At 39.3% G+C, this 15,305-nt stretch overlaps 1 protein-coding gene across 1 annotated transcript in view; it reads left to right on the top strand.

The window, feature by feature from the left end:
• PAPPA2 (pappalysin 2) overlaps nucleotides 1–15,305 on the top strand; it is a 295,372-nt gene that overhangs the window by 42,335 nt on the left and 237,732 nt on the right. Inside the window, exon 2 of the mRNA XM_024133710.2 lies at nucleotides 1,830–2,901. Within this exon, the coding sequence (XP_023989478.1) occupies nucleotides 1,830–2,901 (1,072 nt within the window). The remainder of the gene's footprint in view (nucleotides 1–1,829; nucleotides 2,902–15,305) is intronic.

Consider the following 15,305-nt stretch of genomic DNA (forward strand, 5'->3'; position numbering starts at 1 on the left):
AATTATCTAGTAATTTATATGTCAAGCCTAATAATTTATACCACAACTCATATACACCTGTATATGCAACAAATATGAAATAGCCTCCTCCTCAATTCTTCCTCTTAAAAACCAGCTGATATTTACTAGTTGAGAGGTTAGTAACTCCATGGTTCTGATATTAAATATTGCAGCACATTTGTTCATAGGTTAGTGGATGGACATAATTAAGGCTAAATGTACTTATGAAAATAAGTGAACCAAGGAGAAACTATGAAGCAGGAGACTTATTACTGATCTCACTAGGTTTGTCTGCTTTTTTGAAAATCTACCCAGTACAAGAATTTGTAAAGCAGTAATTGTTACATTCCTTTACCATACAGACCTCAATGTAAAAATAAACAAAAAACCCCCAAACAATACTAGAACATCACCATTGTATTATACCTAGTCATCACCAGTACTTGGAAGTCTAATTGTTAGAATTGCTAGATTGAGGATGAGTTGCTTTTGTTAAAAAGAACATTTTATTTTTTAAATCACAAGATATTGATTTATATTAGAGACAGAAGAGAAGATAATCTATCATTTATGAAAAACATAGCTACTTTTAAGACACTTGCCTGCAATTAGAATGGGAGGACTCATGGCTTTAAAATCCAAACTGTCCATAGCGTGGTACTGTTTGAGTGGATTATATAGGAGCTCAGGTAAATAAGTAAAACTGTTGACTTGGGGAGGCTGGGGAAGAATAACTCTTGGTATTAGCCTCAGGTATCTATCTAAAGGCCAGCCAACTTTTCTAACATTCGTTCATTAGTTAAAGCAGTATTTACTAAGCATTTCCTGTGTGAATGTACTGCCTCTATATAAATTACAATTGAAGTCTGCTCTTGAGACCCTGCCTATATAGTATGAGAGGGACCGGGAGGATGGTGGGTTCATAACTGCAGATGGGTTGCTGGGAACATTCAAGGCCTCCAAATTGCCTTCAGTCTTCCTATTTCATCTGTGGTCCTGTTACATCTGATTACTTCTTCCTGCTGCCAACTTGTTAGTGACAAAGTTATCTACAGGAATTCCTTCCTTTGTTTATGGGACTTAATAGACCTGGGCCTACTATGAGCAAGGTGGTAAGTAAGGTAGCATGTGGTGAGGAGCTTCGTTTACCTGGGAAATTTCCACTTCTGTACTCTGGTGGACGTTATTGGTTATAAAACAATCATTCTTATAATTTGACTAGGTTTTTTTAGTCTAGGACCATGGGGCAATGTCATTTTGCTTACTCTGGGGAACAACTGTTCACTATGGATGGGTATTCTTGCCCTTGGGCACTAGAGGGAATAACATGTCTGGGATGTTACAGCCTTCTCCTTATTTTCCCCACAAGAATCATCATTTCAATATTCAGTAGAGAAGAATGACCTTTTGAAGGGGTCGGAGATTACTAACTTTTGTAAAAAACCATGAAGGCCCTCATGACTTCTGAGGAAGTGGAAAGAGTAGGAAGTCATGGACACAGAGTCACCCTGAGGAACGTTTGTGACAGAGTGCTGAGGATGGTTTTCACTTGCATTAGACATCCCCTTACGACTTCCATTTTGGTTATTTAAAAACACCAGAATGCTTTAAATTGGATGGAATCTCAAATTAAGTTCCTTTTGGGGAAAGATGTTGCCAGAACAGCCTGATATGGGGTACTGGACAGGCATCTTAGGTGGAGAATCTGTATCACTTATTTTTTTCCCATTAAAAACCTACATTCTTGCTATTTATATGGGTTTTCTTCTCCCTTTCTCCATCCCCTTTGTATCTGGTATTTCTCCCCTCGACTCTTCCTTCTTTCCCAGGTGTGTTTGATAACTGCTCCCACACTATCAGTGACAAGGGCTGGGCCCTGGGGATCCGCTCAGGGAAGGATGTGGGAAGGCGAGATGCTCGCTTCTTCTTCTCTCTTCGCACTGACCGCGTGAAGAAAGCCACCATTATGATGGGTCACGGTCGCTATCAACCAGGCAAGTGGACGCACGTGGCAGCCACTTACGATGGACAGCGCATGGCCCTGTATGTCGATGGCACTCAGGTGGCTAGTAGTCCAGATCAGTCTGGTCCCCTGAACAGTCCCTTCATGGCATCTTGTCGCTCTTTGTTCCTGGGTGGGGATAGCTCCGACGACGGGCACTATTTCCGTGGACACCTGGGCACACTGGTCTTCTGGTCGACGGCCCTCCCACAAAGCCACCTCCAGCACAGTCCTCAGCAGCCAAGCGAGGTGGAGGATTTGACCACCCTGCTACTGACAGCCAGTTTTGAGCCCCTGGAAGAACAGTGGGCCCCCTTTAGAGATGGGAAGTACCCACGGCTTGAGGTTCTCCAGGGCTTTGAGCCAGAGCCTGAGGTTCTGTCACCTTTGCAGCCCCCGCTCTGTGGGCAAACAGCTTGTGACAATGTGGAACTGATTTCCCAGTACAGCTGGCACTGGCCCCTTCGGGGAGAGAAGGTGATCCGCTACCAGGTAGTAAACATCTGTGACGACGAGGGCCTGAACCCCACCGTGAGAGAGGAGCAGATCAGTCGGCAGCATGAAGTGCTCAATGAAGCCTTCAGCCGCTACAACATCAGCTGGCAGCTGAACATCCACCAGGTCCACAACTCCACCCTGCGCCACCGTGTTGTGCTCGTGAACTGTGAGCCCAGCAAGATTGGCAATGACCACTGTGACCCTGAGTGTGAGCACCCACTCACAGGCTACGACGGGGGCGACTGCCGCCTACAGGGCCGATGCTACTCCTGGAATCGCAGGGATGGGATCTGCCACGTGGAGTGCAACAATATGCTGAACGACTTTGATGATGGTGACTGCTGTGACCCGGAGGGGGCTGACGTGCACAAGACCTGCTTCGACCCCGACTCACCTAGGAGGTAAGGGACTGGGGCTTGGGGTATCAGGCTTGTAGGGTACATTCCTAACATCGTTTTATCCTTTTGGCTTCTGGAGACAAAAGAGTGTTCACACAGCCCCCAAATAAAACATTCATCTACTCCACCAGATATTATTGAACTTTCATGAAGTACCAGGTGTTGTGTTGGGTGATTAGGAACACAGAGATGATTAAGACGAGACACAGCCCTCACAACTCACTTTCTATGGAGCAGACAACTGTGTACGTGGTGTGAAATGCACATGCACCAGGTGCTTAAGACACATGAAAGCTGAACAACTTCTATCAGAGGAAGCCAGGGCATCTTCACAGAGAGCAAACAAGGTATATGTCGATAGAAACCAATCAGCACCAATTATACGTGAGCATTCCTTTTATAGTCTTAGGTTTCCAGCAAAGTAACACGAATTCATGAAGAGGCCCATGTGTGAAGCAGTTTGAGCAGTTCAGCAGCTTTATGAACATAAGACATTCTACATCTAACCACAAGTCTCCTTTAGATGACTGGAGGCTTCCTCTTTTGCCCCATTAAATTCCATTCTCCACACAGCATCTGGAAAGATCCTATGTAAAAGGTAATTAGATCTTGTCACTCCCCTTCTTAGTTTTTTTCCCACTGTTCTTAGAATAAAATCCAAGCTCCCCTCCTGCCTCCTGCATCACAACCTGACCCCTGCCTTCCTCTCTAGCTTCCTCCCCTGCTCTCCCCACCCACACTGCACAGCCTCACTGACTGTTCTGTTCCACTGAACAGATCAAACTTGTTCCTGCCCCAGGGCTTTGCACTAGCTGTTTCATCTTCTTGGAATCCTCTTTTCCTCGGTCTTCCCTTGGTGAGTTTTCTCTTGTCATTCCAAAATCTACTTAAACGTCACCTCGTGGAGAGGCCTTTCCTGATCTCCCAAGTTGACTAGTCAATGGCTATTATGTCAACTAATTTAAATTCTCTCTATTAACGCATCACTTCTGATGTTTTTCTTGTGTATTTGTTGATTTGTCTTCCCCTGGCTTGGGATATCAGCTCTATGTGACCAGGACCCTTGTTACATTCCTAGTGCCTAGAAAAGCAGCTGAGACATAGTTGTTTATTTCATGTTTATTTTAATGAATAAATGGATCTGATACGTCATCTGTTGTGAGACAGAAGCCAATAGGAGGATTTCCATTTGATGGTTGATGCAGGAGTTGGGGAATGTTAGAGCGAGGTAAGAAAGGAGAGAGGTGGGTGGTAAACTTAGTAATTTGTGTATGTGGGAAAGGGTTCCCCATTTATAACTGGTAGCTTTGTACGAATTATAAAAAGGCCCACACCTGAGGTAGGGTGTAGTGTTGGTGGGAGGCGGGAGGACTAGATCTCAGCTTCCACCCAATACCTGAATGGCTGCCTTTGTGGTTTTTGGCCATGATTTGTGTGGTAATTCATGGTCTTGTGTGTGGGCAGTCCTCTTGGTGCCCCTGTGCATGGGCAGTTAGCACCAATGGATAGGTTCACCTGTAGCTCAGATGTCTGACATCAAGGATCGAGTGTAAGATTTGCAATCAGGGGACAGAGTTGAGTTCCAGAGTCCTTGCCACTTAACCAGCTATGTAAGTTACGCAAGTCACTTTTGTAAACCCAGATGTCTTGTCTGTAAAATGAGGGTGATTGCAGTAATACTTTGCATTACCTATATCTTTGGGTTATTTTTGTGAAGCAAATGAAATAAGGTACAGGAAAGTGCTTGGTAACTCTAAAGTTTTCAAAGTACGGAAACAGTTCTAAACTAACGTTAGTTATTATCATTATTAGAACTGACAGATGGGAAGCCTTTGTTTACATAATAATACCCAGGGAACTGATCACATTACCAGAAATATTTGCATAAGAAAGATTCTGTTTGGGTTTGGTTTTTAGATTTTGATAACCTTAAGCAGAAGCTAAACCTCAGTAACAACAATGTTTGCCAACTCTTAGGATCTCCAGAGAACTCTCCAGGGAAATCTGGCTTGTTCTCATTTGTCTACTAGCTCATTACAGCAACCCACTGCCTTGACTGAGAGAGCTGTCTTTCAAGGTACCCAGGCATCGCTCTCCTTAGAGTGGCCCCTTGTGTCTCTAAATACTTACTGCCACTGCCCTCATCTGGGTGTTTATAACTTATTCCTCTTACCGCTTCAGAGTTGCCATGGTAACTTATCCTTTTCTATCTGTAGACCCAGACACGTTTCAAACTTTCTCACCCCTACATGTAAAACTCACTTTGTGGAATAAAAGGAACTAGTCCTACTTTTTTGATAGTTAAAAACATTTAAATAAAAAATAAATGCTCCTGGTTAAAATATCAAATTGTACCAAAAGGCAGTTTTACCAAATTGTACCAAAAGGAAGAATGACAATGCCCTGCCTAACTCTTCCTCATCCTTCTCCACTCTCTAGCCTTTCTCCCATATTTAATTATTTTATTTGCCTCTTTTGGTAATAACCTCCATATACATATATCCAAATATTATATTTATATCACTTGATTCATCAATTTTATTTTATTTTTTAAAATTATTATTTTTATTTTGGGGGGGCCGCGCCGTTTGGCTTGTGGGATCTTAGTTCCCTGACCAGGGATCAAACCCACATCCTCAGCAGTGAAAGTGTGGAGTCCTAACCACTGAACCACCAGTGGTTAGGACTGATTCATCAATTTTAAACATTATGCATAACTTGCTCTTATTACAAAGATGAGACTTTTACTTTGTCTCCTCCCTCTCCCCTGCATTTTTCTAATATAGTAATTTTACTATTTTTGGTTGAGTCAGATATATATATTTACAACATTATGACTATAGGATATTTTTCTTTTGGTTGCAGAACAAAGTTTTATTCTTTTACCACATTTCCTTTCTGGCATAGCTCCCCCACTCTCCCATACACACACACCCTCCCCCTTGAGTCTCTATTTCCTCCCTCCCTTCTTTTATCTTCCTTCCTTCCTTCTTTTTTGATATCTTCAATCATTTTCAAATGCTTTATCATATTAGCTAATTTATAGAATGTCTTTTTTTTTTTTTTTTTAAAAAAACACTCCTCTGGAGCTCTCCCTTCAAGTTTATTCCATTTTTTTCTCTCCTCTTCTGGGCTTGACCAGTTATCTTTAGTTCTGCTGCACAGTTGTCATCCTGGAACTTCTCCTCACTGCTTTTTTGAGGGGGAATTGGAGTCACTATGTGCTGAATTTTATGAATATCTCTTAATTTACAACCTCATTTTACTGGAAAACATCCTTAAGTAAATTTCTAAGAAAGGATGTTTTAGGTAACTTTTTCAGAAAAGCATTTCTCAAAATGTTTTTATTTTGCCTTTACCCCAAACTGATAGTTTGTCCTGGTGTAAAATTTGGGGTTGGAAAATATTTTCTCTTAAATTTTTGAAGAGATTCATTAGTTGCCTCTAGCTTCTATTCTTATAACTATGTGTTTTGAGGTGAATGTTTTTCCTATTAAAAATAGTTTTTGAATTTTAACCTTGTTACTTCAGGGATTTTATGATAATTTCTTTTTAAGTGTTGGCCTTTTATTCTTCTTTTGTTGATATTCAGTGGTCCTTTCAATTTGGACACATGCCCCTTACTTCTGGCAAATTTTCTGAAATGATTACTTTGATATTTCTTAATTCTCTGATCTCTTTTTCCTCTCTGAAATGCCTGAGGATTTATTTCCTGAATTTATTCTCTGTCTTTTTTCTCCCTTATATTCTATCTCTTTGTTATTTAGTTCTATATTTTGGAGATTTCCTTGAGTTTATCTTCCAACTCTTCTATTGAATTTTTTTTAATTTTAGCAATCATATATTTAAGACTTTACTCTTTGATTTTCTATATTAGTCTATTTTTATTTTAAGGATGCACCCTTTTTTGAGGCTAAAAATAAGATGAATTCTGAATTTTTTCCCTGTGCACTATATCTGATTCATCTATAGTCAACTTTTATTTTTCCTTTTTTTTTCCTCTTAATTCTTATCTGTCTTTCATGCTGGTGGATTTTCTCAGATGTCTAGTATTTATTCACAATTGGAAACACACTTTTATATCTCTACTCTTATGATTTAAAAAAGGATATTTATCTATGAATTTCCTCTTTTAGAGGGAGAAATCTGAAGGCAGACCATAGTGGAAAGGATAGGTTTTCTTTTTCCCAATTCCATTATACTTATTTCATGTACAGACCTTTTATTCATACTCCATCTTCTCTGCCTTGTATTTCTTGTGCTGAATTTTTATTATTAAAAACATTGACTGTTTTTCATAACTCTTATTGGCAAGAACCATACTTTGAAAAACAATTATTTATCAAGTTCCTGTGATGTGCCAGACACAGTAAGCTAAGCAAAGGGACAAATATAAAGAATACATAGAGTAAGTGTTAATATCTTAGTGGAGGGATTTAGTAACTTTATCTAAATACCTGGGTTGAAATCCAGTCTGAGGCACTAAAAGCAGAACATAGAGTATAGACTGCTTTTCTGTGCCATGGTTTAGACTGTTTGAAAGGACTTTGGATTCATAGAGGTGTAGATCTCTGGATTTCTATGAGGGCCTGTGACTTGGTAGAGTTGGTGGTTGTGTCTGAACTAACCCATATCTAGCAGCCTTATTATTACAGTTAAATCACAGTGCTCAAGTTCACAATTCCTTTATTTTGTGACTCTAAAGAGACCCAACTTCAACAAGTTTTTCCAAACATTTTTTGAGGAGCGGAGCGTGCCAGGCAGAGAGTCCCTCTACTCAGGAGCTCACCATTTAGTAGGGGGTGGTTGGGAAGTGGGGGACACACCTGCAGATAGATTACTAATATGCAAGTACAGTGATTGCTTTATGAACACTTCTTCCTGTTTCTCAAATCCTGCTCAATGTTCCCTCTTCCCCCACCCCCAGCAAGAAACCAGAAATGTAGCACAAAGGAGTTCCTCTCCCAAAAGCTCTGACAGGAGGAGAGAGCCTGAGAAATCCAGCACCAAACATCTGTAACCCAGATGGGCCTATCAAAGGGAGAGTATTTATCAGACTTGGGGCTGGTCAGAAGGAGATATGAATTATAGATACATTACCCAGCCAGTTGAACAGAATTACCAAGATAGAGAAACTTGGCTTGTGGAAAGGGAAGGCTACATATGCCAGATGTCTGTTTCTACATAGTAGCTGCCCTAAGAGAGGGTCTACAATTGCTGTGGGAAAGAAGAGCTTGCAAGTCCACTTTAGTAAAATCACAAATGTCATTGACTACTCCCTATGATGCATCCTAGGAAGCCAAGCCAAGGGAATCTCTATGCCCTAAGGGAAACTCAGCTTCCCTAACCTTTGCAGGCTTCAGCTTCTTTTTGGTCATGACTTGTTTCTGTTGTTTTTCTCTCTAAAATTATGTCTCAGAGATGAAGGGTTCTTTGCTGCTGAATCTACTTTCCATCCCTTACTCTTTCTCTCCTTTTCACATCAGAGTTGAGCTTAGTATCCAGCCAAATCTAGAGCACTGTGTTTACCTCTTTGCTTTGGCTTCTATGGGTCAGATTTCATCACTCTGTTATCATGTGGAGAAAAATCACCAAATAAAAACAAATGGCTGAGGGGAGTTCCCTGGCGGTCCAGTGGTTAGGACTCTGAGCTCTCACTGCCAAAGGCCCGGGTTCAATCCCTGGTCTGGGAGCTAAGATCACACATGCTGCTCAGTGAGCCCCCTGCCCCCCAAAACAACAACAACAACAACAACAAACAAATGGCTGAGAACAGTTTAAGTGAGAGTCATTAACCATCTAGTGTCACCATGCTGTGAAGCAGACAATGGGATCCAGGCGATGCCATGCATTTGTTTTCTGATGCCTGTGGTAGGCTGAAGTCTCTGTGTCTTGGTGCCTCACTGTCTCTTCTCTGCCTCATGTCCTGAGTTTTGATGGTGGGGAGTTTGAGGGCAGAAGAACTGCTGTATATAGCAATGCTAGAGCATGGTCTACTTCCCTCTAAAAGGGACCTCAGGAGGGTGGGCTGGGAGGTGCCCTGCAGAAACATGGCACAGAGTGGTGTCTGCAGTTGTACACTATAGGATATGTATCTGTGGGACAGGAGGACAGTTGCATGTGACATTCAAGGGAACAGGTGGAGAAATTGGAGCTGCATGGACCTGGATGCTCTGGATTAGCTGTGCTTTGCTCACCCACCCTCTGTGGCTGTTGAGCCAAAGGAATGGTTGGGCTGGGCCCCTGCAGTGGCAGATCTGTTAAACATCAGCCAGGCTTCATTATAGGTTTCTTTTGAAGTTGGGATTCAAAGTTCCCTGCAGCCAAAAAAAACATGCATGGGGAAAATAAGTGTAAGGGGTAGAAGAAGGCAGAGAAAAAAGAAATGGAGAAGAAACTTTAAAACTGAACATCAAGAAAACATCTAAATCCCTCCACTAAAATGCACAGGCTGTGCAAACTCTAAAGAGACAAGTCTCACCTTCTCATTCTCATTTTATCTGGCAAAGGGAATAGGAGAGAAGATATAAGAATACCTTCTGGTAAGCTCAGAAAGTTTACTAACAAATAGAAATGTCTCTTGGCTGTTTTTCTACAGGCCAATTTCTCCGTAGTTTCAATAGATACAATTCTGTAGAGTAAGTGAAATCCACAATTTTTCTGTTCACCTGGCTGGCTCAGTGAACTTTTCTCCCCTGGTAAGTGGGGAGAGAGGTTGTTTTTCTCCTTTTCATGGCTATTTTCTAGGCAAATAGGCAGACTTGTGAGAGAGCCCTGTGGTATGTCTGGGTTAAAAGTATTTCCTCTTAGAAAATTTTTAGGAGAGACCCTGGTCTCCAAACACATTCAGTTGTTCAAGATACTTGGGTATTTTCCTAGGAGCTGGGGTGCTGGCTTTGGTACCCTGGCCAGATGCCAGTCTGTCTCGGAGGATTTCACTTAGGGATCTTTTCCTAGAATTTAAGCCTAGGAATCTGAAAGACAGCTGCACACTTACACATGTTTTCCTTTTTTTTTCCTCTAGGAACACTGTTTGCCTATTACTTTAGTGACTGAATGAAAGTCACAGAGAAGTAGGTTGGGGAGTGTATGGAATATGTAGTTAGTCTGGGCATCACGGGTTTTTCTGAAGATTTGTTTCATCAGAGCGTCATCCCCTGGAGGAAGATGTTGACCCATTAATTTTCTGAACCCCAGTGCATCTCTCACTTCTCACCAGGAGCTCTATCTGTGGCTGTGGACCTGATTTTCCTAGCTTGATGCTTGGCTGATTCCTACTTATCCTTCAAGTTCAGTTAGAATGTCACTTCCTCTTTCCTGGTAACATTCCTTGGTCCTCAAATAGGGATTATCTATCTCATTTGTGTCACTTCTTATCTCCCTACTGCTGTCACTCTGCTCTGACCCCATTGTCCCTCACCTGTGTTATTACAATAGCCTCCTAACTAACGGGTCTCCCCACTTTTGCTCTTGCACCACCCTGCAGTCTGTTTTTAACAGAGCAGCCAGAGTAACCCTATTAGAGTATACTTCAGATCAAGTCATTCCTTTGCCTGGAATTCTCCAGCAGCTTCCCGGCTCATTCAGAGTCAAAGCCAATAGTACTGCTGTAACCAACAGGGCCCTACCTAATCTGGCATCAATTATTTCTGCGCCCTCATCTCCCACCATGCTCTTCCTTGTTTACTCCATTCCAGCCACACTGGCCTTCTCATTGTCCCTTGGCTTGGCAGACATATTCCTGCTGCATAAATGTTTCAGTGGCTTTTCATTCTGCTGGAATGTTCATCCTCCAGATATTCCTACATGGCTAGTGCTCCCTCATCCTTCCAGTCTTTTTTCAGAGTCACCTTCTAGTGAAGACTTCTCTGGTGACCTCACCTAAAATCCCAACTCCTCTGACTCTTCATGGTTTCTTCTCTGTTTTACTTCTCTTTTTGGAATTTGTCACTAACATGCTATGTATTTAAAATTTTTGCTTAAGACTGTCCATATTCTCCACTAGGATGTAAGTTCCATTAGAGAGGGGGTTTTTGTATGTTTGAGTTACTATTTTACCCTAGCACTTAGAACAACAAATACTAAGAGTGTTCAATAAATAATTGTTGAATAAAAGAATGTTCTTACCCTAGTATAGTGATTGGCAAACTATGGCCTGTGGACCAAATTTACCTCACCACTTGTTTTTGTAAATTAAATTTTATTAGAAGGCAGTCACATGCATTTAATTACATATTGTCTATGGCTGCTTTCATGTGGTAGAGTTGCATAGTTATAATAGAAACTGTGTGGCGCACAAAACCTGAAATATTTACTATTTGGCCCTTTACAGAAAAAGTTGGCCAACTCCTTCTTGAGTACAGATTTACCATACAATATTGTAATTACCCGTTGTTATCTGTCTCTTGTACAAGACTGTAGGCTCTTCGTTCATAGTTCTTGTAACATAGGAAGTGCTCGATTGATATTTTAAAAATGAATTAACATATATCTGAATGGAAAATAAATGACATGGGGGAAATGACAGTGTTGGGCAAGGGTTTGGGAAGGGTAGAATGTGCTACTCTGTATTGAAGAAAGAATCTACACTCTAGTAATCCTTCCTACTGGCCCCCTTACTGTTGTAGGATTGCCATATTCAGAACTAAGTAAAGTAACTAAAGATACCCATGAAAGTGTGAATATGTTAGCTGAGGAGGGAAAGGCTGTAAACCGTTTTACTCATTATCTCATTATTTGAGTGGCTGAGCTCCCAGATGGCTCTGAAACTATGAAACACAGAGCAAATTTTGATAATCAGAGAAATAGTCAACTACGGTAGCCGGGAAGTAAGATGAATCCTCATTAGCTGGGGAGACAGTGATTGAGAGAAAGAGCAGACCCCGCAAAGTGGGTACCGGGCCCTTCAATGAGAAGGGCCTCTTTGAGGTGATGTCACAGATTAGCCAATATTCTTACCAAACAACATTTTAGTTAGGCTTTTGTGGTTGTAGAGAACAGAAACTCACTCAAGTTAACTAAAAAAAAAAAAAAAAAAAGGTTTATTGTACAATTACATATGGGCTGGAAGTGGAGCTAGAAGGCTGCTAGGGACTAAGGCAGGTTTCACACTTCATTTCTCTTGAAGGCTGCAGGGTTCTCTACATCTTAGTGCACCTGCACCATTCATATCTTGTTCCCAATTTGCTAGATTACTCATAGTTCCCATTCTCTTATAGGTTTAGTTTAAAACTAGACTCAGCTTTCTGTGGCTCCTGCTTTATCTCATTGAATCTTCTCTTAAGATTCACATCCAATTGCTAATTGCCTCAGTCTCTTGCAGAATCTTGGTTCATATTCTGGAGACAATTAGTGTGAATTGGCCCAACTCATCTTTACACGTCAGGCTAGAAATCATAGGTTTCAGGCCAGCCTTGAATTTAATCAACTGTGGCCAAAAGAACAGGATGGCAGGGAGGGCTCCTCAGGGTTCCAAGGCAACATCTCTCAGCCAGTGCCAACACTCTGGGTAGAGCAAGCTGGCTTTTCATCTTTACTTCTTGGAGACTCCTGACATACATAATTTCTTAGACCTTAGACCTTGGTACTCCTAGTAATGTAATTCTCACAGAATTTTAATGCCAATTTTATTCCTAGGATTTTATGATTTAGAATTCAAATCTCAATCAAATATGTCATGATAATCCAGGTAAATTATAGTTCATAGTAAGATTTTATATATATATATATATATATAACATATACCATATATATATACATGGTACTGTGATGTCTCTATATCTATCTATCTACCATGTATCTATCTATTTTACCAATAAAACACAATAAAATAGTTTATTTAATGCTCACTATAGTTCTAAGAAGCAGATAGTTTGCTTATCTCCATTTTATGTACGAGAAAACTGAGACTGAGATAGTTAATTAGCATCATGCAGTGTCAGGACAGTGATTAAACTCCGACTACAGATTCTGTGTTACCAACTACAATTCTATATTGTGTGTCAGGTATAATAAGTCTTACATGCCTAGCAAAGTACTTAGCTCATAGTGGGTGCATGATAAATATTTGTTTATTTTAATTATATAATGATTGTTTCAGAGGATATATGTCTCAAGGGATAAGGGAAAGACAATGGAAATCACTATGAGCTTAGTACTTAGGAAAAACATTATATAAAATGTGGATTCCTTAAAGTATGAATAGTAAAGAGCAGGAAGGAGTTTATTAGGCAAGGACAAAGATATGACCCAAATACAAAAGTCATGTGCAAACATATTCAGACCTCCATAAGGACAACAATTTGAAAGGAAGGGAAATTTCCTAGAGAAAAGTAAGAAAGAGAGAAAATTGGAAAAGTTATATTGGAAAGGCCTTAGCTGTTGGGCTAAGGGATTTGAACAGTAAACTATTGGGAGCCATGGGCTGTGTATAGAGATATCTATGTATTGATACATACATAGATACATACATCTATGTATTGATACATACATAGATCAATACATACATCAATCAATATTGATTGATCAATCAATCCATAGACATCTTTTTAAATATATATCTGATTTAATATCTACCATCTCTCTTGAATTTTAGATCTTCCTTATGGGATCACTTGGCTTATCCCTGAAAGACATTTTTTAGAATTTCCTTTATTAAATGTTTGCTAGTCATATGCTTTCTTAATTTTAATTTCTATGAAAATGTTTTTATATTTTACCAAACTTCTTTTTTGTTTTTGTTTTTTAAATTTTTACTGGAGTGTAGTTGATTTACAATGTTGTGTTAGTTTCTGCTGTACAGTAAAGTGAATCTGTTATACATATATCTATCCACCCTTTTTTAGATTCTTTTCCCATATAGGTCATTACGGAGTATTGAGTAGAGTTCCCTGTGCTATACAGTAGATCCTTATTAGTTATCTATTTTATATATAGTAGTGTGTATACGTCAACCCCAATCTCCCAATTTGTCCCTCCCTCCTTTCCCTCCGGTAACCAAACTTCTTAAAAAGTAACTTTTCTAGGTAGACAATTTTAGATTGGCTGTTTGTTTCTCTTATCAAATATTATACCACAGTCTCCTGGTTTCCATTAATACTACTGAAAAATTAGCTATCTAATTGTCATTTGTTTGTATTTACTCTGTCATATCTCTTCAAATATCTTTTTTCTAATTTTTCTATTATTTCCTTCAGAATTTCCTATTAAATATATATTATACTTCCCACTCTGTACTTCATGTCTCTTAATATCTCTTCAATTTTTTAATCTTTGCCTCTCTGTGTTGCACTTTGAGTAAATATTTTTGGATTTATTGCCCAGCTGACTCTTTATTCAGGTTTGGCTAACTTGCTCTTAGAACCCACCAATAAATTTTTAATTTTTATTAGTATACTTTTCATCTCCGTAAGTTCTATTTAGTTCTTTTTTTGTATCTGCCTAATCATTTAAAAAATCAATTTTTGTTACTTATTCATACTTTGGATATCCTTTTTTATTTTTAAAAACAATTTAAGGTGATGGCTACGTGAATTTACACGTTATAAAATTGCATGGAACTAAAACCATACAAATTATTATGAGTAAAATGGGAAATCTGAACAAGATTGGTGGATTGTATCAATGTCAGTATCCTAATTGTGATACTGTATTATACTTTTGCAAGAAGTTATCATTGAGGGAAACCATGTAAAGGATATTCATTATTACTCTGTAATAGTTCTTATATGTGAATCAGCAATTATCTCAAAATAAAAAGCTTAATTAAAAACATATTAGGCTAGATAACTAATAAGAACCTACTATATAGCATAGGGAACTCTACTGTAACGACCTATATGGGAAAAGAATCTAAAAAAGAGTGGCTATATGTATATGTATAACTGATTCACTTTGCTGTACAGCATAAACTAACACAACATTGTAATCAACTATACTCCAATAAAAATTAATTTAAAAAACATATTAAGCATACCTCTTTTATATTTTATATCAGCTAGTCTGATTCTGTTATTTTTTAACAGAATAATTTTTCTGGTTCTTGCTCATGGTGACTTGTTTCCTCATATGTGCTTTATGATGTTTGATTGGGAGCCCACGATCCTTGAAATTTTACCTATCCAGTGTCTTTCAGGCCTGGATTGAAGATATACTCTTTTACTTATGCTAATTTCCTGGGGCACTAGGAACATTAAACCACTTTAAATATATATAATTGGCATAAAGTTTTTTAAACCGTAGGGTATTACAAATTTGGAGTGAAAACTGGTGAGTGATGACTTGTGGTTATTTCCCAAGGGAGATATTCACCTTATTTATTGGGCCAAGATTGCAGAATGTGTTTCCTTGCTGTTCCCCTTGATGAAGAGCTTTAAATTTTTTTTTTTTTTGGTTTTCTGTTTTATTTA

The sequence above is a fragment of the Physeter macrocephalus genome, chromosome 4, assembly GCF_002837175.3.
Source record: "Physeter macrocephalus isolate SW-GA chromosome 4, ASM283717v5, whole genome shotgun sequence".
Classification (NCBI taxonomy): domain Eukaryota; kingdom Metazoa; phylum Chordata; class Mammalia; order Artiodactyla; family Physeteridae; genus Physeter; species Physeter macrocephalus.